Below are 24,434 nucleotides of genomic sequence, written 5' to 3' on the forward strand. Positions count from 1 at the left end.
TCATTCCCACCCATTCCATCCCTGAATACACTCCACATCCCTTCACCCTCTCTCTCATCTTAGCACCTCCTGGATGACGGGTCATCCCTGCACCTTGTCCACTGCCCTGGGTCAGAAGCAGTATCGCAAGACACAGCACATCCACAGCAAAGCCGCTTCATTAAATCGGCGATCCCCCCTCTCCGTCCCCCATGCATAAAAGGAGAACACACACACACACACACACACACACACACACACACACACACACACACACACACACACACACACACACACACACACACACACATATATATATATATATATACATATATATATATGTATATATATATATATATATATATATATATATATATATATGTGTGTGTGTGTGTGTGTGTGTGTGTGTGTGTGTAGAAAAAACCACTGGGAAATAAGAAGCTTAGTCCGAACGTTTTCGTCTATTTAAGACATTATCAAGGATTGTTATTGATAAAATTGTAAGAACTTCTCCAAGTGCTACTAAGCGGGGGTGACGTAACGTCATGGACCAAACGTCCGTATATGTAAACATCGGCTCTACCTGATTGTGAAGCATCTTGTGTGTACTTCCCATGTTCCTAGCTTGTCTTTTACTTTATGTATATATATCCACATTTGTCTCTGTAACTGTGTATTCCTTGATAATGTTTTAAATAGACGAAAACGTTCGGACTAAGCTTCTTATTTCCCAGTGGTTTTTTCTGCATATTATTTTCACGTGTGCCTTGTGAATTACTGCAATATATATATATGTATATATATATATATATATATATATATATATATATATATATATATGTGTGTGTGTGTGTGTGTGTGTGTGTGTGTGTGTGTGTGTGTGTGTGTGTGTGATTCACCTTGGTCTTTGGATCACGTGTTGGACTCGTGATCGATAGCTATTTCCCTCCCGGAAGAGAGCTCAGAGCTCGTATGTCCGATCTATGGGTAATGCTTTGACCTTACACGCACACACACCCAACTGTGTGTGCATATATGCGTGTGTGTGTACTGTACATGTGAAAAGGTAAAAGGTAATCTTATCTTTAGTTTATGACATCGTTAGTTATTTCTTATTTTGATCCATCTAAATCGATTGGACCTGATAATGTACTGTATATCCACATATTGCACAGGTATGTGCACAAGGATCGGTTTACCTACTCTTACACACCACTTGAAATAATTTCAAAGATGTTCAGGGATTACACGTTTAGTATTCAGAAAGGTTGAAATGTGTTCTTCCTCTCTATGGTAGATTGTTTATCATTGTTATTATAAGACAATGAAAATTGTTCTAAATAATTGTACAGTAATGTTGAACTATATATTTTAAACCATTTTATGTAGGTACAAGGGGTCGTCAGTATAAAATGGGAACTCAGGCCGCAAGAAAAAAAATTATACTGATACATTACAAATATGAAATGCATACTATCTATCGTATCCATTTCTCTATACATTTAAATATTTCATCTCAAATTTTCTTGCTGATAAATTGTACAAATACTACCAACTGAATTGTACAAATACTACTAATTTGCAGAACGTGATGCAATGTTTTATATTATTTCTTATATTTTTTATTATTTGTCTGTTTGTTTATTGTTTGCTTGATTTTCATTTATTATTGATTATCTGTCAATTTATTATTATTTATTATTTACCTGTTTGTTTATTATTTAACTATAGGCTACCTATGCATTTATTTATTTTATTTATTACTATTTATGTTATTATAGTATTTATTCATCTATTTATCATTTTTTTTTTCACATCCGACCTAGTAATGGACCAAAAGGTCTCCTGTCGGCATGCTCCTCCTTTGTAATCCTTTATTCTGCTTTGCAGATGGTTAGATATATTTTTTCTATTTTGATGACAGCTAGTTTACCAGTGAAGTGCGGCTTCCTTGCCTTTGTCCATGTTGGTTGAACCATCAGGCCAGGGAAGCCCACTAGGTGAGATAACAACTCTCAGGTAAATAGCAATAGCTATTGCTACGGAAACCAATTTATGTGTTTTATTCTAGTTCCCGCCTTGCATTTCTTGACTGTGTCCTTCCTACTACCTCACCTGTTCGACAAGTCTTCAGTGGTTCTTAATTAATAATAATAATAATAATAAACTAAACAGTTATACCAGAATTAGAAACTGTATTTGCAAAATATATAAAAATGGAATACAATGGATAAATTAAAATTGCACTTAAAATGCAAAACGGAAATAATACTCGAATTTGTGACACTATGTAGTACATTGAACTCCCAGGCTTCGGACGAGCCCAGGAAAACACACTGGTCTAGTTTATCTAGTCTTATGTTGTTCTTGTTATTTTCATTTTCATTGTCTTCTATTTTATTTTTTACATTTTTAATTGTCATCCTGGATTATTTCGCAATGCTCTCTGACGAGTTTATCGGATTCATTATTATTATTATTTCAATTACTAGTATGACTACGGTACATGGCTGTGGAGGGGGGGGGCAGCCGTGGCTCGGGTGGTAGAAGGCGTGTCTGGTAACCACGTGGTGAATTCGGCCTCAGTTCGAACCCTGGGCGCGACACAGAAATTAGGAAGGGCATTCGCTCTGAGTAATGGTTCCCGGCCGCTGCCCACCTCGCACATGAGGTGACTTGGACAACTATTTCGAATTTGCCCAAGACTACTTACCTATTGTTGAATATAATCAATCATTACCCTTAACAGAATATAAAGAAGGCATTATTGCAGTGAACAGGATATTTATCACCATCTCACATTAGCCGGGACGTGGTTACTGTTCTCCCATTTTCTTCTGTGTGAAAATTAGTGAAAGTTACATTTTTGTAATCTGTTACCCAATCTGTTGTCAGTCTCTGTACATTATATTTTACTTCTGACTTTTCTTTTCATATGCATGTGGTATATTTTGTTTGTTTTACTTAGTTATATTTGAAATATATGGTTTACCATTATATGGTTATCCTTCAAACGTTACGTCATGATGATATGTCTAAGTATGACGTTGCATGCATCCGAATTCTGTTTTGAATGATCGTTATATGTCAAGATCTTCAACACAGGGAGCAAATATATAAGAATATTATATACAACAACTATAATTATCGTAAATTTTATAATTTAGAGTGCAGTGTTAAGTGTTATGATTGCTAATATACAATATTTTTTTTATTTCCACGAAAATAGAGATAATTGAAAACAGCATCCGGATGAAGGTCCATGTTGAGCAGACGACGCTCGAGTAGAGGATTGTGACTGTTCAGTGATCAGTCACTACAAGTAATCATGACAGAGACGGAAGGAGACGAGAGTACCCAGGCAAGTTCATTAAGCACTGTACTATGGTTTAGCATGTTTATAAGTGATAAAAAGGTAAGGTGACGCATATTATTAGGAGTGTTTATTTCTTGATTGTTGATTTCCACGTACCCTTGTGCAGGAAAACTGGGACATGTATTGGTTTATTTGACTCGTCCAAGAGGTGTATCCGCCTTGCTCCCTTGTTGGTGATTCTAAGAAGCGCTTCACATTATTGCTGTTGAAATTAGGGAAAGGAAATATCAGAGTACAAAGAATTTGACAGGAGATCGTTATCATAATTTCCTATTCTAGATCCAACATGTTACATTCGTAAGATTGCTGTGGGTATCATGACATATTCCACTGGGTGGCAACAGGGGCATTACCGTCACGAGAGAGACCATTTATAAAATGTGGGGAAGAGCGGTATTTCATGGATGTTGCCGTATATATTATCGCACGTGCATCCATCTTAGTGGGGCGGAAATGTGATCTGATCCTGTCTCAGACTCAGAGGCCTATCTCTTTCAACATTGACATTTATAAGAATTTGAAACAGAAAAGATGCACCATTTATGAACATTGATTTCCATTTCTTTGCACAATGGAAATTCCTAACTTTTTTATACAGATTTACACCACATTAGGGAAAATGTTGCAAATACTATAGATAATGCACCAGCAAAGTAATTAAAGGATTATATTTTTTTGTCAAAAATTTTCTGGTGTTTTGCTTGTGTGATCTTGTCCTTTATTGTGGCATCATTTGGGTACCTTGACTCTATTCTTTGTATTTGAGGCTTTGCATTTTGCCACAAAAAGTGAGAATATTATAATTCATTTGCTGCAATGTTTTAGTAAGACAACAACACAATAATTCTTCCCCAAGTGACTTGTGCACTTGCTTAGTGGGTATTGCCAGAGTTACCTGGGAGCCAGAAGTCTTATGAAAATGAGACCTGGGGCAATGGTTTGATTACAGTTGAAGTTTACGGGAAGAGGCCTTATGTGGCCTGTGAACTTTGATTGATTCATTTTAGTTTGGTGATAAGTTGTTTATTTGTGCTAGGATGCTAGGATTCCTTCAAAATGTGATGGTATACATTGGCAGGCTTGTTATGGGGTATCCACTTTGCCATTACTTCTAGCAAATAGGAAGTGTGTATGGATGGATGGATGTTAGCTAACATTACCCATTGCATGCCCAGTTGAAACTACACTCTAAAACATTTTCCTGGAAGGAAATGTGAGTCAATCCAACGGCTTTGGCCATGTTCCTGGCAATCACGTGCCTCCTAAAACCGTAATCTGATGGTTGATTGGTTGATTGATATGGCTGTTTATGAAACCTACTTGTTTTCATTTTAATTTGCTTTGAGGGTCTTCTTAGTACTAGAAAGGGTTGGAGGAAAAAGTAGAGAATATTTATGCATCAGTGATGAAGTACATTTATTTCCTCTTATGATTTTACTCTAGATTATTATAGGCATTTACAATATTTCCTAAGGATGAGGTTGGGAATTATAGTATCTTGTAAATATGTAGTGAATCAGTATAAGTTTCAGATTATAGACATGTGCAAGTCATCATGACTGAATCTGGCATGAAAAGGCCTGTACAGGTAACAAATTTTGCAAAATGCATAACTGATTACATGTGTATATAGTTGGCCTTCCCAGAAAAGATATACAACTAGAGTAGCCGATAAGAGAAGAGCTCTGGTCCTCAAGTTCATTAGGTTATACTAGGATATTTGGTATTTTATCAACAGCCAATGCTTCTATACATAGGAACAAGATCATGGAGATGGTAGGATACTTGAGGTGGGCTAGCCAAATAGAAGGTTAGTAAATATTATAAGTGACCAATAATCTCCATACATAAAAGAATACTGAGTGACTTGATCTGTAGGGATATCATGAAAGTCCTTAGAATATCGATTGTACATGACATGCACTCATTACCCTGTATAGGGCCACCTCTCACAGGCAGTCTGCATGTCAGTAATCCCCTGTATTGCAACAGGTGCTGTGGCTTACAAAACTGCCAGCAACTCACTGGTTAGTGTTTATATAAGGGAACTTGGGAGTACAGTCCCTGTCTAGGGCTAGGCAAAAGGGGAGAGGTGATTGCATAGCCTCAACCATATAGCAAAGACTGATAGACTGCAACATACCAACTAATACTGATACCCAACTTTTATAGAAATTCTGTTGTTAACAATATAAGTTATGATGAACACTTCATGCCCTTGTGACACTGAATCTACATACAAAATGTGTAGTTATTGCAAATAGATGGCTGGGTGATGACATACCAGGTGATTATGATATTTTGTTACAAGGATTCTATTACTGTTACAGTCTGTGTCCATATGATCTACTGAAACTATATACAAGGCTTACATGGTAAAGATAGACTTACCTATAAGGGTCAATATTTTATTAACAAAATAAGCCATAATTCCATCTAAAACATCTGGGTCCTGTCACAATAAATACTCTGACATTTATCTTCAACCATTATTGGTTGCTGAGCAACATCCCTAAAATCTGGAAAAGGGCACACATAATCCATATCCTGAAACCAAACTGTCAAAGAATCCAGGGGCTGAATTTATAAAAGATTCTAACCCATAAGTCTAGAAATGAATCTTAAAATTGACAGAGAAAAAGGGCCTGAAATTATAAAAGATCCTATTCATAGACACAATTCAATAGATTTATGTCTATAGATAGGATCTTTTATCGATTCGGGCCCTTTTTCTCCACCATTTTGAAGATTTATGTCTAGACATAGGTGTTAGGATCTTTCATAAATTTAACCCCAGCATCCTGCAGACCTATTTCCTTCCTCTCTGCTATATCTAAACTGATGATCCTAGAAAAAATTGAAATGCACCTGACTGCCTCACCAAATCAACATAGACTCAAAGAAGGCTACTCCACCAATGCTCTGCTCACAAACCTCTTCAAACAAGTACTGGAATATTTCAGGAATATACTACCTGAGAGGTCAGTGATAGTGGCAGTTGATAGAAATAATGTTTTGACAAAGTCCCAAGACACATGACATGGGAAATGATCATAGAAACTGATATGCACAACAGTGACAAGAAATAGTTGACAAACCTCTTAGTTCGTAGAGAATTGAGAGTATCTTTGAACAACCATCTAATAGGAACAAAAATACTACACTGGGTCTCACAAAGGGCAGTACTAATACCATTGCTAACCTATACATCCATGACTTCCCGACACCAAACCTGTAGCACAATGTTAATATACATATGCAGACGACCTATCAGTAATAGCCCAGCACCACAACTACAGTTTACATCCAAAAGTACATCAGTTAATCTGAGCCAAAACATAATCTCTGCATCCCTTCAGAAGTCCCTAGAGACACTGATTACCTTGTCATGAATCTAAGAAGCATATAGAAGTTAGATTAGATGGTCAAATTCTTCAACTGGACAAATTAGAAAATAATCTACCCACACATTAGAGATATTGCATTGAAGGCCAATAATAAATTGGACATTGTATTTAGAATAGGATTTGGGCAGCAGAAACACTTATCAGCCACAGAAGCCCAAGGCAACAACTATGATACTGTTCAGTTAGGTTTTCTTTATCTTTTCACATAAAGAGCTGACAATCAATAATTTTTCACTTCCTCCTTGTACTATAAGCTAGTGACAGAAACTACTCCTACACTAATGGTAACAAAGAATAACAGTCCAATGTTTCTTCCCAGAAAGTTTTATTGAATGGCTTGTATGTTTCTGGTCACTGAAATGCAAGGCAGCTATAGAATAACCATCCCTCCCACCTCAACATCTTAAGAATAAAGAGTATCATCTCCCCTTCACATATTACTTACTGGTAGTTCAAAAGCCATGCAGCAAGACACAGCTATTCCACTGGAAGTCCTGACAGTCAGAGCTCCTTGACTCCTGCTCTTAGAGAGTATGGCTACCCTCCCTCCTCTTTCATGTGAATAAATTATGAAACAAAAACATCTCTTTAAGCTGTCACTTCTTCACTTTTTCCACAGTAACCAGTAGCTATTCATTCTTATCTTCAGCACTCTATCTTCCCTGTTCAATAGACATTCCTCATGCAGTTGGAAAATATTTCCAGCTTGCAATGGGTAAATGAAATTTGAAAATTTATACATAAACCACCTTTTGTTTGAAACCAAAATTAAAGTTTAAGTCTATGTAAATGATATTTCTTGTTTTAGGTTGGCAGTAGCAATGCTGACATTGCAGCAACAGAAGGCAGTGGGGAGCAGGAGCAGGAGGGCGGTGAGGTTGTGCCGGCAGAAGGCGGTGAGGTACAAGAGGGCGGAAATGGCCAGAATGATGGCAACAACACCAGACAACCTACTGCTGGAGAATCATTCATAGCCATCACCAAGTCTCTTGTAATAAGGGCACTGATGATTTACTTCATTGTTTCATTCTTCCGGTGAGTTGAATTTTATTAGAATGTGTTTGTTTGGTATAATGTTTTATTAAATGCTGTAGGTATGATGATTTGTCATCAAGCAGAGCTTCTGCACTAGCCAGTTGTGTACATTATAGTTAGAATATGAATCTAAATCTATGAGTAAAAGATTTGTGGTCATATGTAATTGTTAACATTATCATCATTGTTGTCTTTGTTATTGTTTTTGCTTTTTCCCTTCATTTATCTAAAGGTTCATTGATTCTGTGTGGCAAGATATAAGTTACTGTATATGCCAAAGAATTGCATTTATTTACTTTATTCATTTATTTATTCATTGTTTAATTTATACAAGTTGGCCTTCACTAATTTAGTCTGAAGATTTTTCACTATACTTCAGAAAATTGTAAGTCATGCCAGTTCTTGAAATGATCCACCCATCATTACAGTTGCACTCATAATCTTGTCCTAGTTCTTCTTGAGTGGAGGTCATTCTCCAGCTATAAGAGAATGTTTACAGACATCTATAGAGTTGTCATCAGTGATAAAAATTATAGGTTTGAGTTTCGTTGACTGGAAACCCGCAGTCTGAGAATGGTTGGCAACATTCCTTTGGCCCTTTCACAGATCTCTCTGGGAATAAACTTAAACTTGATATGTGTTGTAATGGAGGAGGAGAGCAATGTATTGGATTGTAAAGGAAGAGGGTAGTAGAGGAAGAGATCCTGGGTCTGGTCTGGAAATTGAATAAGAACCATTTGAGAGCTTCACCCCCAAATGTAAGCAAAGTTCTTTGCAAATTTAGAAGGTAAATGATGAAGGTAATATCAGTCTTGCAGGACCACCATTTGCAATTATTTGACATTGGTCCTAGGGCCATTGTTAACTTCTTCCATATGATGACGCCTGCATAGGCGTCATGTGTGAGTGGGTATACGGGGATACAGGTGTAGGTGTCTTGATTATATTTGTAGTTGCAGCTGAGTGACCCCCCAATTCTGTGAACTGGGTTAATCATGTTTTCTGTGGTTATTATTACTCATTGAAAGAGAATGAGTAATACAGTAGAGATTTTATATTTTATAATGGGAGTATTGTGATGCATTAATCCTCATACCTCGGGCATCCGATGCAGTACACGAGAATTTGATTCTTATTGAAGAGGTTAAAAGCCCCTAAAGTATCGACTGCATGAAACTAAGGCAGCTGTTATTCTGTGCTAAGTATAAACAAGTCTAGTGTATAATCAAAACTGTGTACAGTAGTATAGCATGGTAGCATGGGGAGTTTGAAACCGCATTGGTATAGGAAAATCTTAAATAGTTGGCAGAGGGAATAAGATCATAGGGAGGTGGATTAGCAAAGGCCATTTTGTACATAATATCTTTGGAGAAAATGTGAGGATTTGTGACCACAACCCCTGCATTTCATTCTCTTCTCCCCTATAGTTTATTGACTGGATCTGTTTTGAAATTAATCAGTTCTAAGGTGTCTCCTGATGCTCCTCATTGGAGCCAAGTTGGGTCCTATCCACAGTACAGTGTAACAAGCAACAACTAGTTATTTTGTATAATTTTCAGGCGACCTCAGACACCACCAACGGGACAACCCGGACAACCAGGGGCTTCCACAGACTCATTGGGTAGAATGCCTGCCATCAACAGTTTTGAAAATGGGACTGTGATGAGTCTCTATGCTTATATTAGCGAGAGCGAGCATTTTATGAATTTCAAGGACCCTGGTGCTTTAGTTTGGTTTCAAGAAGACTTAGTGTATGGTGACTGGACGTCAGGCCCTGAGGAAGATGGAATATGGGACCACAGTGTGACAATACCAACTTCAGAGGTATGAATTGGTTAAAAACCCTTTGGGATGATAATAATTGTTGCCTTGAGTCTCGCTGGCAATATTTTTTTGGGTGATCTTTTGGGAAGAAAATAAACTGACTGTAGTGTTTTCTGTTTGTATGAAGGACAGTGTACTGTATATGTCATGGGCTTATTGAAGAGGATCATTTACTGGTCGTTAGCTCTTTGAGTGAAAAGATGAAAGAGATATAGTTGAAATTAATGAAAAAGAGGTCTTGGGCCCAGGAGTGTCAACCTTAATGTCAATTTAGCACACCGCCAAGTACCTGCCACTGGGGTTCTCAAGAAATTGAATCATAATCAAAACAACTTCATTTTTTAACTTTCGACAACAGTTATGTCGAATTAATTATTTTTTATGATTTCAGAGATTACGTAATAATGGTTCGATATATCTCCACATATATATTGTCAAACAAGGGTATTCGCCAGACCCAACGTCAGATCACTCGTACCAGAAAAAGTACACAATATATCAGAGTAGAATTTTGAACAAATACAAGAGGAGACGTTACCGCAAGACAAGCAACCTTATTACTGGTGAAACCAAGTTGACAGAAGAAGAAATTCTGGTGAAGTATTTTCATACATTTCAAACTGTTTTTGATCATTTTGAAGCTATGGGTTTATCTCACTCTCTCTTTATCTCTCACTGTCTGTCTCTCTCTCTCTCCCTCTTTCTCTTGCTCTCTTTCTCTTTTTCTCTCCTCTCCCTCTTTCTCTCCCTCCCTCTCTCTTTCTCTCCCTTCCTCTCTCTTTCTCTCTCTCCCCCTGTCTCCCTCTCCCTCTTTTCCCCTCTTTTTTCCCTCTCCCTCCCTCTTTCTCCCTCTCCCCCTCTCCCTTCCTCTCTGTCCCCCTCCCCCCTCCTCTCTTTCTCTCTCTCTCTCTCTCTTTCTTTTTCTCTCTTTTCAAAATGTCCCATCTGTCAATCTTTCTTGATACTAATAGGCATCTTCCCCATGATAAGGAGGTAGCCAGCCATAGCATGCACCTACCACCATGCATTCCACTCATCTGTCACCTATCTTAGCTTTTTTGTGTCCTATAATGAATATTATCATCATAATCATTAATGCACAACTGATGCTTGCTTGTTTGTACTAGAGTAATGTTTATACAAACATTAAGATACATACATATACCAAAGGCTTTTTCCCCATACACAGGGGGTAGCCAAAAAGAAAAAGGCATAGATACCACTCCCACCCATTCCATTTCCTATATATTCCACCCTCCTCCCTCCCTCTTATCTTGGCACGTCCTGGATGACGGGTCATCCCTGCATCCTGTCCACTGCCCTGGGTCAGAAGCAGTGTCGCAAGACACATCACATCCACAGCAAGGCCGCTTCATAAATTCAGTGACCCCCCTCTCCGTCCCCCCATGCAGAAAAGGAGAAGACAGGGAGAAATCCCTTTGGGCTGCGTCAAATTTTTTCTTGTACATACTTCCTCCCACCCACTCCCCCCTCATGCATTAAGATGTAAATATATATATATATATATATATATATATATATGTATATATATATATATATGTATATATATATATATATAGATATATATATATTTGTTTATTTATTATTGTTATCTATTTTTTTCCCCAATCACAGAAAGCTGAGACAGTGAATGAAGAAATTGTTTCCCATTGGCATCCCAACATAACCATCAACATAGTTCATGATTTCACTCAGTGGACGAGAGGAGCTGTTCCTCCACCCTTTGATGAATACTTAGAGTTCTCACCATTAGGTGACAAGTAAGGAACTTTTTTTTTTTTTCTTTCTTTCACAGCCAAAAAATGTCAATTGGGGACTGAAGAGATGAAGTAATTAATTTGATGCATGACCAAAATTTGTACTGTTAAAGCTAAGGTTTTTTTTTTTTTTTTTTTTTTTTTTTTTTTTTTTGTAGCTTTGCAAACAGATCTGGCTTGACACAAATGGGAGACTAAAGATGACCCAAAACACTAGGGGTTCACAACTTGGAATATGATAAATTAAAAAAATAACACTACAGGACAGCCTAGTCAATCCAGCCAATGAGCATTATTTCCTGACATAATATGCTTACCCTCCTTACAAACACGGACAACATATGAAACCATGCAAGACCCCTTAGCCCAATTCCCAGTAATGATCACCATAGAACTGGAAGAGAAAATACAACTTACAAACAAGAGAATGTTTGAGGGAAAGATTATGCAGAAGAACATAGACCAGTTCCTGTCCCTAGATAGAGCAGTGGATGTAGCAACCATCCAGAAGGCAAGCAAAACATGCATTCCTGGAAGCTACAGGAAAAACTGCAGCTCCAGCTACACACATGAGGTAGCCACTCTTAAGAAAAAGAGAAATAAGCTAAAACATAAACACAACCTAACAGAACAATAAAAAGAAAAACAACAGTAAACAAAAAAACCTGCTAAACTAATAAACAAAGGAAAACTGGTGAGAAAACAACAAATAGAATGGATGAGGAAATCGGTAACAATAAATTGTGGAGTGCAATGAAAGCCAAATATATGTAATTGAATCAATCCCCCCACAGCTACTTGCTGAATAGTTGGACCAATCCAAGGGAAAATGCCATCGCCAAAGTAGCAGTGCAGTGTCAACAAATTCTTCACCAAATAAGTTTCAAACACACACACACACACACACACACACACACACACACACACACACACACACACACACATTCATACATATGCCACATACATACATATGCCACATACATATACCAAAGGCTTTTCCCCCCTTATGAGGGAGGTGGCCAAAAACTTTCAAACACACAATTCCAGAAAAAAAAAAATATTAAAAGAAATATGAAAAATCTAACCAGACACTAATGCCACTCTTCCCCTCACCAACAAAGATGCAGAAAGGGCAAAAAAGGAATTGAAAAACCCCCATGCTGAAAGGCCTGATAAGATTTTGATCATCCATCTAAAACATCTTGGTCCTATAGTTACGAAAGCCTTAGCTGATATCTTCAACCACTCCTGGCAGCTCTATAAAGTTCCAGCTATCTGGAAAAGAACACACAATACAAATATTATAATCAAATGAACTTAAAATACTGTATCATACAGACCAATTTTATCACTGTCTACCATGATATAGCTGATGAAAAGATGAGTAGGAAGAAGAATTACTGAAAAATAGATACACTTGAACAGCTGAATTGTGAGTCTTTATACTTAGATATTTGTACAAAACTGATTAACCTGTGTTATTTAATAGGTGCACATATATGTAATGATCTGTAGATATTAATTTACATTTTAGATTTTCCTCCTGGATTACATAGTACAACTTGAGAAATTGATCAATTTGATTATCATGGTTTGTAAAGGGTTATCTTTGAACTATTGTAAATATTTATAAATATTCTTTATAGTTGCATTCAAAAGTATAACTATATATATTTTTTTATCCAAGGTTTCCCATGTTATATATTTGTTTTTTACAGGTATATTCTTATTGTCTTCCCAAACACGTATTGGAATCTGGTTAAGGATTACAAAGTTATCAGCTCAATATTTTTTTTAATCCAAGGTCTCCTATCTTATGTATTTATTTTTTACAGGTATACTCCTATTGTCTACCTAAACACATACTGGAATCTGGTTAAGGATTACAGAGTTATCAGCTCTATATATTTTTTTTTAATCCAAGATCTCCTTCTTATGTATTTATTTTTTACAGGTATACTCCTATTGTCTTCCTAAACACGTACTGGAATCTGGTTAAGGATTACAAAGTCATCAACACCACCACGGAGTCACTCCCCCTTAAACTGACCTTCCAGCCCATTACCCTCTTCAAGTGGCAGTTGTACGCAGCTCAAGCAATGAAAAACAGGTACGAAGATTTCCATTTGTTAGAAGATCGTCAAGATAGAGAAGACGATGTTTGTGGCTTTGAGACGGTAGCATGTAGTGAAGGGGCAGAAGGCAGTGGCGTTGAGGAACGTAAAAGAGAAATGACCGTGGATTGGGAGGAAAATGAGTGTCCGGCCGTGGAATTGTTTGAGGAATTTGATGACTGGATCGCTGAAGCAGTGCAGCGTAATAAGCCACTGGAGGCAGAATGTGAAAAGATCGATAACGTCTTAGAGTCTGAAGATGACTTCTCGGAATTTGAGGAAGATGACCCTGCTTCCAGAAGACCGTACATTAATATTTCAGAATTTGATCAAGATGACTTTGAAAAGTTATAATTTTTTTTTTTTTTTTTAAGTCTATAAGTTATTACCAGGTGCCTTGTAATGTACTACTTTTTAATATGTGCACTTAACTGGGTAGGGAATCTGAGGAATATGGAATTTGGAATGTATGTATGTATATAATATATATATATATATATATATATATATATATATATATATATATATATGTACTTGCTTGATAGAGGCTGTTAGAATATAAATAATGCAATCCAAGTTTCCAAGGTGCTCCTACTGAATTTGATATTCTTAGTGCCTGACCAAACAGTGTCTGTTAGTCATATTGAACCCCATAAGATTCTGATTCTGTTTAACATCAGAAATTCCCCTTATCAGGAGGCTAGGATGGTGTCCCTTACAGAGGACTTTGTAGCATAGAATTTGATGAGTCATACCCTTGGTCCAACTCGCTGGTGCCAGGATTCAAACTGCCATCACCTTGACTGCTATAATTAGTGACACTCTAGCTCACTCAGCCAGCAAGCATTCAAAGATATTGAACACTAAAACAAAATGTACATTAAAAGAAAAAGAAAAAGAAAAACAATAGGTACAGGGTTTCAAACTAAAGGGGAATGTTTACAAACAAGCATAATTGAAGTGCTATAAGCATGAATTTAATGAGAGGGTATTTTGTTAAGGTCCCATGTTAGACCATTGGCAAGGAACTAGTATTGTCTGCGATTGAATGGATTGGACTGAAAATTGGGTAGTATACTGTAAATATGCATATAACTATCATTTGTTTTAAGTTCATTGTTATTTAGAATTACCTTGATAATGGTGACAAGTTCATATATATTACATGTATGAACAACCAAATACTGAGGTGGCATTAAATACAAATGACATTCATTATTTATTTACCTATTTATTTATTTAGTTATTTTTTGGGCGGGTTTCTGTTTGGTAGCCTCCCATGATCATTGGATAGGCTCAAGGAATAACTGAACTTGATGCTCACAGATCTGCGTATCTGCAGGCATTGTTTTAAGTGTATTGAAACAAGCCCAAACGTGCCAAAAAAAATTAGGGCCGTAGTTGTTGTTATTGTCGTTCCCTAGATTGTCTGTCCGAGCAGTCTTGTCTCCCCAAGGAATGCCACAGCCGGAATGGGGTTTTCCAACAAATCCTTTAGAGAGTGTATGTTGTGTTGTTGGCCTGTGTGATTGTGTATAGTGCAGTCTTCAGTTATGTGTTGAATAGTATGGGGTGAAGTGTTACATCCTGGGCAGTTGTCCACAATGCAGTCATCCAGTCTCTTGTGGTAGCTTAGAAGGGCTGGGTGGTGGCCACACTGCAGTCTGGCCAGTTAGACTCTGTCCATTTGTGGGAGAGAGGATTCGGAGGGATGGATATCAGGGGGTCTGGCATGCAGCAATGTGTTGTCTTTTAGTATGTTAATGGAGCAGTGAGTGATGTGATTATGAACATGTTTCTGGAGGCTGGTATTTGGTGGTTTTGGAGGAAGACTGTCTGGATGAGCAGTCTCATGAACCATAGTATTCTTCCTTTGTTTCAGTTTCACTTGTTTCAGTTTCGTTTAGGGGATTGGGAATAGATAGTCATAGAAGCAGTAAAGGACAGGCTTGAGGAAACATTATAAACAAGGGACAGCATTATTACAAAAGTATCATCTAACAGAGAAATGATGCATGGTTCTTATCTCTAGGGACACTCAAAAACAATTTTGAAAGTATTAGTTTAAAAGAGGACAAACACGCTAACTAGGGAAGACAAAGCCAGGTTGGAGACCTTTGTTAATGACAGTGGAGGAAAAATAGGGAGATGAACCTACTTTATAATTGAATCCGGGGAAAGGGGAACTGCATTATTTATATTATAATTTTTATTTATTTATCATTATCATATATATATATACATACATATACATATATCAAAGGATTTTTCCCCTTACACGGGGTGATGGCCAAAAAGAAAAAGGCACAGAAACCACTCCCACCCATTTCATTTCCCATATGTTCTACTCTCCTCCACCCTCCTCCTTCCCTCCCATCTTGGCACCTCCTGGATGATGGGTCATCCCTGCATCTTGTCCACTGCCCTGGGTCAGAAGCAGTGTCGCAAAACACAGCACATCCATAGCAAGGCCTCTTCATTAAATCGGCGACCCCCCACTCCGTCCCCCCCATGCAGAAAGGAGATGATAGGGAGAAATCCCTTTGGGCTGCATCAATTTTTTTTTTTTTTTTTTTTTTCATACATACTTCCTCACCCCCCCATCCCCCACCCACTCCCCCTCATGCATCACAGTCTCATCTATACACAACCCTTCTCAATTTGCCCCTATCTTCTGTCCTCTCCCTTCCTTCCTCTACAGACATTCCTCTCTTTTGTAAAGCCCCTTTCACCCCGTCCATCCATCTCATCCTAGGACGCCCCCTCATATTCACTCCTTCCACCTCCGCCTTCCACACTTCTTTTACCAATCTTTCTTCACTCATTCTTTCCATGTGTCCAAACCATCCTAATACACTTTCATCAACCCTATCTCCCAACTCCCTTTCCACCCCTGTTCTCCTCCTCGTCTCCTCATTTCTCACTCTATCTAGCCTAGTAACCCCTATCATACTTCTCAGACACCTCATCTCAAACGCATTCAGACTCCTCTCTTCCTATCTCATGTTCCATGTTTCTGCCCCGTACGTTGCTGTTGGCACAATCACTCCTTCATATAACCTCCTCTTAGCATCCATTCCCAGATGTCTATATCTCATTACACTTTTTAATCCACCAAGGCATTTACTCACTTCTCTCAATCTACATTCTATCTCCACCCCAACTCCTCCCTTTCCTGCAACATTCACACCCTAATATCTAAAACTATCCACTTCCTCCAGTCTCTCTCTCTTAATGCTCACTTCCAGCCTACTGTCACTCTCTCCCCTTGTACATCTCATCACCTTACTTTTACCCACATTTATCTTTAGCTTCTTTCTTTCACACACCTTCTCAAATTCTGTCACTAACTTCCTCAATCCCTCCTCTGATCCTGCTACAAGCGCAGTGTCGTCAGCAAACAACAGCTGGCTCACCTCCCACTTTTCTCCATTTTCTTTAATCATCTCCAACCCCTGACCCACTACCCTTGCATTCGCCTCTTGCACCACCCCATCCATGTAAAGATTGAACAGCCAGGGCGACATAATACACCCCTGACGAAGTCCCACCTTTACCTCAAACCATTCACTCTCTCCATTTCTAATCCTAACGCAAGCTCTGCTACTCTCATAAAAACTCTTGACTGCTCTTAACAGCTTTCCTCCTATCCCATATATCTGTAGTACCGCCCACAGTGCCTTCCTGTCTACCCTGTTGTAAGCCTTTTCCAGATCCATAAAAGCCCAAAAAACATCCTTACCTTTTTCTATAGCTTTCTCACATATCTGTCTTACCATGAAAATCTGGTTTACACATCCCCTACCTGTCCTAAAACCACACTGTTCCTCACCAATTACTCCCTCTGTTCCTCTCCTAATCCTCTCAATCAAGACCTTCCCATAAGCCTTCCCAGCTACACTCAACAAGCTGATCCCTCTGTAACTACTACACTCGCACTTGTATATGGAAGATGTTGTGATGCATGAGGTGGAATGGACGGGGGGATGGGGGGTGAGGTAGTGTGTGTGAGCAAAATTTTGACGCAGCCCGAAGGGATTTCTCCCCGTCCTCTCCTTTATATGGGGTGACGGAGAGAGGGGGTCGCCGATTTAATGAAGCGGCCTTGCTGTGGATGTGCTGCGTCTTGCTACATTGCTTCTGACCCAGGGCAGTGGGCGAGATGCAGGGATGACCCGTCATCCAGGAGGAGCCAAGATAAGAGGGAGGGAGGTGGGGTAAATGGGAGTGGAGTATGTGGGGATGGAATGGCTGGAGGTGGATTTTATGCCATTGTTTTTGGCTACCTCCCTTGTACATACATACATATACATATACCAAGGCTTTTTCCCCCTTACTAGGAAGGTAGCCAAAAAGGAAAAGGCATAAAATCATTCCCACCCATTCCATCCCTGAAAACACTCCACACCCCTCCACCCTCCCTCCCATCTTAGCACCTCCCAGATGACGGGTCATCCCTGCACCCTGTCCACTGCCCTGGGTCAGAAGCAGTGTCGCAAGACAAAGCACATCCACAGCAAGGCTGCTTCATTAAATCGGCGACCCCCCCCCCTCTCCGTCACCCCATATAAAGGAGAGGATGGGGAGAAATCCCTTCGGGCTGCGTCAAAATTTTGCTCACACACACTACCTCACCCCCCATCCCCCCATCCATTCCACCTCATGCATCACAACATCTTCCATATACAACCATTCTCCATTCACCCCTGTCTTCTGTCCTCTCCCGTCCTTCCTCAACAGACATTCCCCTCTTCCCCAAAGCCCCCTTCACCCCATCCATCCATCTCATCCTAGGACGTCCCCTCATGTTCACTCCCTCCACATCTGCCTTCCATACCTCTTTTACTAGTCTTTCTTCACTCATTCTTTCCATGTGTCCAAACCATCCTAATACTCTTTCATCAATTCTATCTCCCAACTCCCTTTCCACCCCTGTTCTCCTTCTCATCTACCTCCCTTGTAAGGGGGAAAAAGCCATTGGTATATATACGACTATACGTATGTATTTTTATAAGGGAAATTTGTATGTGAGGTCTCCTTCCATCCTCCTCATAGTTGAAGAGATAGAAATAGACCCACATTAACGCAGTAGAGAAAACTCCATTTCTTCCCAGAGAGTGCCAAGGGAAGGTTCTGAAAAATAATTTCTGCTGTACTGTAAGGTTTTAGATTATTAGTTGTTTGAATTTGAGGAAGCATTGAATTAATTGCTGAATGAATTACTCTGATAACTTTGCTAGTTTGATAGTATTGCAGGGGAGCATGAGGGGAAAACAACCAGATCGGTATGAAAATTGGAATGAATATAAAATAGGATTGTTGAACAAAAAATGGATACGTAGGAAAATTGAGATGGCATGTGACGTGTATAGAATCTGTTGGAATGCAGCTAAACACAAACAGGTTTTTATACTTTTCTGCTTTTGTATTGGTGCTCTCTCTCTCTCACACCCTCTAACTTCTCTCCTCTCTTTCTCTCCTTTCTTCCCCCTCTCTTTTCATACCTCTCTAGCTCCCTACATCTTTCCCTCATTTCCCCTCTCTCTTGCTCTCTCAGTTTCTCTCATGTTTGTCTTTCTTTCCCTCATTCCCTCCTTTCCCTCCTTTCCCCCTCTCTCCCTCCTTTCCTCCCTCTCTCCTTCTCTACCTCTCTACCTCTCTCCCTCTCTCCCTGTCTCTCTCTTCAACCCTCTCTGCCTCCCTCCCTGTCTCTCTCTTCAACCCTCTCTCTCTTATTCTCCCTCTCTCACTCTTTCTCTCTCTCTCTCTCTCTCTCTCTCTCTCTCTCTCTCTCTCTCTCTCTCTCTCTCTCCCTCTCCCTCTCTCTCTCTCTCTCTCCCCTCCCTCCCTCCCTCCCTCCCTCCCTCCCTCCCTCCCTCCCCTCTTTCTTTTTCTGCTCTCTCTCTCTCTCTCTCTCTCTCTCTCTCTCTCTCTCTCTCTCTCTCTCTCTCCCTCTCCCTCTCCCCCTCTCCCTCCCACTCTCTCCCCTCTCTCCCTCCCCTCTCTCCCTCTCCCCTCTCTCCCTCACTCCCCTCTCTCCCTCTCCCCCCTCTCTCCTCTCCTCTCTCCCTCTCCCCCACTTCTTTCTCCTCCTCTCTCTCTGTCTCTCTCTCTATCTATCTATCTCTCTATCTCTATCTCTCCCTCTCTCCCACCTACCCTCTTGCTCTCTCCCATTCCTCTCTCTAGCACTCTCTCCCCTCTCTCCCACTCTCTCTGTCTGTCCTAAAGCTTTAGCCATTATTGCATGTTGGTTTGTCATGTCTTCTGCACAGGTTGTCTTAGCAAGCTTTGTAATAAACACTTTGCCTTGGATCTCTTTAGTTTTATTATCTGTTTCCTTTCACATTATTTCTCGTTGATGCAATGTTTGTGAGTAGCCAAACTCTTCTCTTGCTTGCTGAATGTTTCACTTTCATGTGGGTGCCTTCTGTTATTTCCACTAAACACTATAGTAAAAAAAAAAAAGCTTAATGTAATGGAAGATTTTTTTTTTTTTTTTTTCATGATTTTTTTTTAGCATGTAGAGAAACCGTCATAAATAGCAGAAGTGAAGATGACTTTAGTAAAAATGTTTTTTTTTTTTTTTTTTCGAGCTGCTGGAGAGGTAAAAAAAAAAAAAAAGATAAAAAAAAAAGGACCAGTGTCTCATGAAAGAATGTGTCAGAAGAACTGAGTTTCATGTGTTGACAGAAAGCGGCCAGAATTTGACTTTCCTTGTAATAACATTCGAGATTGTCATACTTGTGTTACCACTGTTTATGGCAAAATGCAAATCCTTAAATACAAAGAGTAGAGTGAAGGTACCCGAAGGATGCCACAGTAAAGGACAAGGTCACACAGGCTCAGTTTTTGCACTTGGACAAGAATTTAAGAACAAACTTGGTGCTGAAAGATACAAAGATGAGTCACTACAAGCATAGCTCTCTTCCCGTAAAATACAACTAGGTAAATAAATATGTCAAGGGCTTTTTCCCCCTTAAAATGGAGGTAGCCAATATCAAAAGGCATAATTCCACTCCCACCCTACTCCCATTTACCTCCCCCCCTCCCTCTTTTCTTGGCTCCTCCTGGATGATGGGTCATCCTTGCATCTTGACTATTGCTTTGGGCCAGAAGCAATACACCAAAACAAGGCATATCCACAGCAAGGCTGCTTCATTTAATCAGCGACCCCCCTCATGTATCGTTCGAGCTTGGGCTATATCACATTGTAGGTATTTTAGTAGATTGCTGCTGGTGGGCGAGTATGGCTGAGGGTTCTTGCATGGAACTGTGCTCCTATAATTTTCATGTAGTGTTCTATAGGGAAAAATTGTATTCTGTATATAAATCTTTTGTTAGGATAGTTTTGGTGCATCCTGTTATCTTCAGTGTTTTATTTTGTGGAGTATGTACTGTCTATCTCTGTACCAAGGGCTTCTTCCCTTTACAAGGGAGGTAACCAAGTCACATGTGCCCGCCCCCATCGATCACCCTTTTTTCCCTCCCTTTCCTTAGCTCCTTGAGGATGAAGGGTCATCCCTGTCTCATGCCCAATACCCAGATAAGAAGCAATGCAGCAAGACACAGCATAGAGACAAAAACAGTTTCATACTAATACAACACAGACAATGGGCCAAAGGTTCTTCACAACTAGATACACACACAAACACATACATACATATACCAAGGCTTTTCCCCCTTACAAGGGAGGTAGCCAAAAAGGGAAAGGCATAAAAACACTCCCACCCATTTCATCCCTACATACACTCCACACACCTCCCACCCTCCCTCTCATCTGAGCACCTCCTGGATGACGGGTCATCCCTGCACCCTGCCCACCGCCCTGGGTCAGAAGCAGTGTCGCAAGACACAGCACATCCACAGCAAGGCCGCTTCATTTAATCGGCGACCCCCCCTCTCTGTCCCCCCTTGCATAGAAGGAGAGGACGGGGAAAATCCCTAAGGGCTGCGTCAAAATTTACTCACACATACTACCCCACCCCCCACCCCCCTGCCCATTCCTCCTCATGCAATCACAACATCATCCATATACAACCATTCTCCACTCACCTCTGTCTTCCGTCCTCTCCCTTCCTTCCTCAACAGACATTCCCCTCTTCCCCAAAGCCCCCTTCACCCCATCCATCCACCTCATCCTAGGACGTCCCCTCATGTTCACTCCCTCCACATCTGCCTTCCATACCTCTTTTACTAGTCTTTCTTCACTCATTCTTTCCATGTGTCCAAACCATCCTAATATTCTTTCATCAACCCTATCTCCCAAATCCTATTTCACCTGTTCTCCTCCTCACCTCCTCATTTCTCACCCTATCCAGCCTAGTAACCCCCACCATACTTCTCAGACACCTCATCTCAAACACATTCAAACTCCTTCTCTCTTCTTCTCTTATGTTCCACGTTTCTGCCCCATACAGTGCTGTTGGCACAATCACTCCTTCATACAGTCTCCTCTTCGCATCCATTCCCAAATGTCTATTCCTCATTACACTCTTTAATCCACCAAGGCATTTACTCGCTTCTCTCAATCTACATTCTACCTCCACCTTCACTCCACCTTTTCCTGCTACACTTGCACCCAAGTATCTAAAACTATCCACTTCCTCCAGTCGCTCTCCCTTAATGTTCACTTCCAGTCTACTGCCACTTTCACCCCTTGTACATCTCATCACCTTACTTTTACCTACATTTATCTTTAGCTTTCTTCTATCACATACTCTCCCAAACACACAAACACACACAAAAAAAAATCATAAAATTAGAAAGAATTCAAAGAGCAGTGACAAAAATGGCACCTACACTCTCAAATTTGACATACGAACAAAGATTGGCTAGATTACATCTATCAACACTGGAACAGAGAAGGGAAAGAGGTGATTTGTTGACCATTTACAGAATTATGAAAGGGACGGAAATTCTTGATAGAGATGACTTAATAAAATGGGACAGAAGAGAAACAAGAGGACACGAGAAGAAGCTAAAGAAGGACAGTTACAGAAGAGATTTGAAAAAGAATAGCTTCCCACATAGTGATTGATGTCTGGAACAAACTAAATGGAGAAACAGTGAGTGCCAAAACTATACAAGATTTTAAGAATAGACTGGATGCGTAAAATACAACTAGGTAAATAAATCCACACATATGAACTTCTTTGCAGATGATGCTAAGTTGTTAAGGAAAGTGAAAACCAAAACTGATTGTGAATCACTACAGAGAGACCTAAACAAGGTTTGGAAGTGGAGTCAGTAGTGGAAAGTGGACTTCAACATTAAGAAATGTAGTATAATGGAGTTCAGAAAATGTAAAAAAAAGAATATCAGGACAATATACAATTGAAACAAGGGAAGTAAAGAAGGTGGGATCTGAAAAAGACCTGGGAGTAATTATCTCAAATGACTTGCCCCCTGATAAACAAACAAAATCGTCGGAGAATCCTATAATTTGCTAAGATCGATAAAAGTGGCTTTTACCTAATTAGACGAAGAAATGGTAGAAAAAATATTAGTCACACTAAAAAGGCCTAGACTAAAGTATGTTGTGACACTGTAGTCACCCAGTACCAAAAAGAATATAAAGAAAATTGAAAGAATCCAGAGAGCAAAAAAAAAAATTGTCCCAGCACTTTCAGACCTGTCATATGAGTAGAGACTGGCTAAATTGAAATTACTAATGTAACCTAACCTAACCACAGACAAATTTAAGAACAATTTAGACACTGAGATAAAGAGATGGGACACCATGAGTGTAGCTCCCTTTCCCATAATATACAACTAGGTAAATACACACACTGAGAGGCAAACTATTAGAATGGATTAAAGACTTTTTGAAGGAAAGATACATGAGGATATTAGTAAAGTACAAGATGTCAAGCTGGAGACCAGTAATGAGTGGAGTACCACAAGGTTTAGTGCTTGCACCATTAATGTTTATTGTCATTGTTATGAAATGATAGAAGGAACAATGAGCTATGCCAACATGTTTGTAGATGATGCAAAAATTATGAGAAGAGTGAAAAATGAGGATGGTAGATTATGTGGAACCAAGAATAAAAAATGAAGTTTAATACCAAAAAAGTACTGGAAATGGGCAGTAGTGGCAAAAGGCCATCCTCAAAGTATTTCTTGAGAAACGAACATATTACAAAAGCAAAAAAAGGAGAAAGACTTGGGAGTGTTCATAAAAGACAAGCTGTCACCTGACAAACATATCAGCAGGATTGTGAGAGAGACACATGGTTTGCTGTAGAAGATTCAAGTGGCATTCTATTATATGGATGAAGAGATGATGAAAAAACTCATCAAAACCCTGATCTGTCCAAGACTAGAATATATGTCACACAGATCGAAGGATGTAAGCAAGATTGAGAGAATACAAAGGACAGCAACCAAATTGGTCCCCAGCCTGGCAGACAAAAGGAGGAAAGAATAAAGTTTGGGTCTTCCAAGTTTGAAAGATCGAAGGGAAAGAAGTGACATGATTACAGTGTTCAGGTTACTAAAGGGGATAGATTGCATTGATATAAGAGATTTCCTGATTAAAGATGGGAGGGTTTTAACAGGTCATAAAAGTAGATTAAAAAAAGTTTACATGTTGAGAGGATGTGAAGAAATAAGAAATACAGTTTTCCATATGTATAGATATGTGGAATAGCTTAGGCGATATAGGCCAAGCTCAAACAATACACTAGTTCAAAGATATAGATTAAGATGGAACTCTAATTGAATTTGAGTCTAGGTATGTTAGAAAATAGGAGACAGGACCCAGCATGCAATGCTCATTTCCTGTATACTTACTACAATTAGATTATTCTAAAATGTTAGAAGATACAAGGATTTCATTAACTGGGGTGCTTAAAAATGAAGGAAATGTGGTACTTATGGGGGATTTTAACTGCAAAGAAATCTGTTGGGAAGAAAT

General features: G+C 39.4%; 1 protein-coding gene across 2 annotated transcripts in view; it reads left to right on the forward strand.

Moving 5' to 3' along the window:
- Nucleotides 1-3,197: 3,197 nt before the first annotated feature.
- The window catches only part of LOC143034482 (putative lipid scramblase CLPTM1), a 44,131-nt gene continuing 22,894 nt past the window's right edge, over nt 3,198-24,434 (forward strand). The window contains exons 1-6 of one of the 2 annotated variants that reach the window (XM_076200591.1): nt 3,198-3,340; nt 7,571-7,797; nt 9,357-9,621; nt 10,013-10,216; nt 11,257-11,402; nt 13,354-13,509. In XM_076200591.1, the coding sequence (XP_076056706.1) occupies nt 3,308-3,340; nt 7,571-7,797; nt 9,357-9,621; nt 10,013-10,216; nt 11,257-11,402; nt 13,354-13,509 (1,031 nt within the window). In that variant the 5' untranslated portion in view covers nt 3,198-3,307. Of the gene's footprint in view, nt 3,341-6,206; nt 6,337-7,570; nt 7,798-9,356; nt 9,622-10,012; nt 10,217-11,256; nt 11,403-13,353; nt 13,510-24,434 lie in introns of those variants that run through there. The other variant, XM_076200592.1, reaches the window with a different exon arrangement.

Source organism: Oratosquilla oratoria, chromosome 17 (assembly GCF_046742065.1).
Source record: "Oratosquilla oratoria isolate Oo_2021 chromosome 17, ASM4674206v1, whole genome shotgun sequence".
Taxonomy (NCBI): domain Eukaryota; kingdom Metazoa; phylum Arthropoda; class Malacostraca; order Stomatopoda; family Squillidae; genus Oratosquilla; species Oratosquilla oratoria.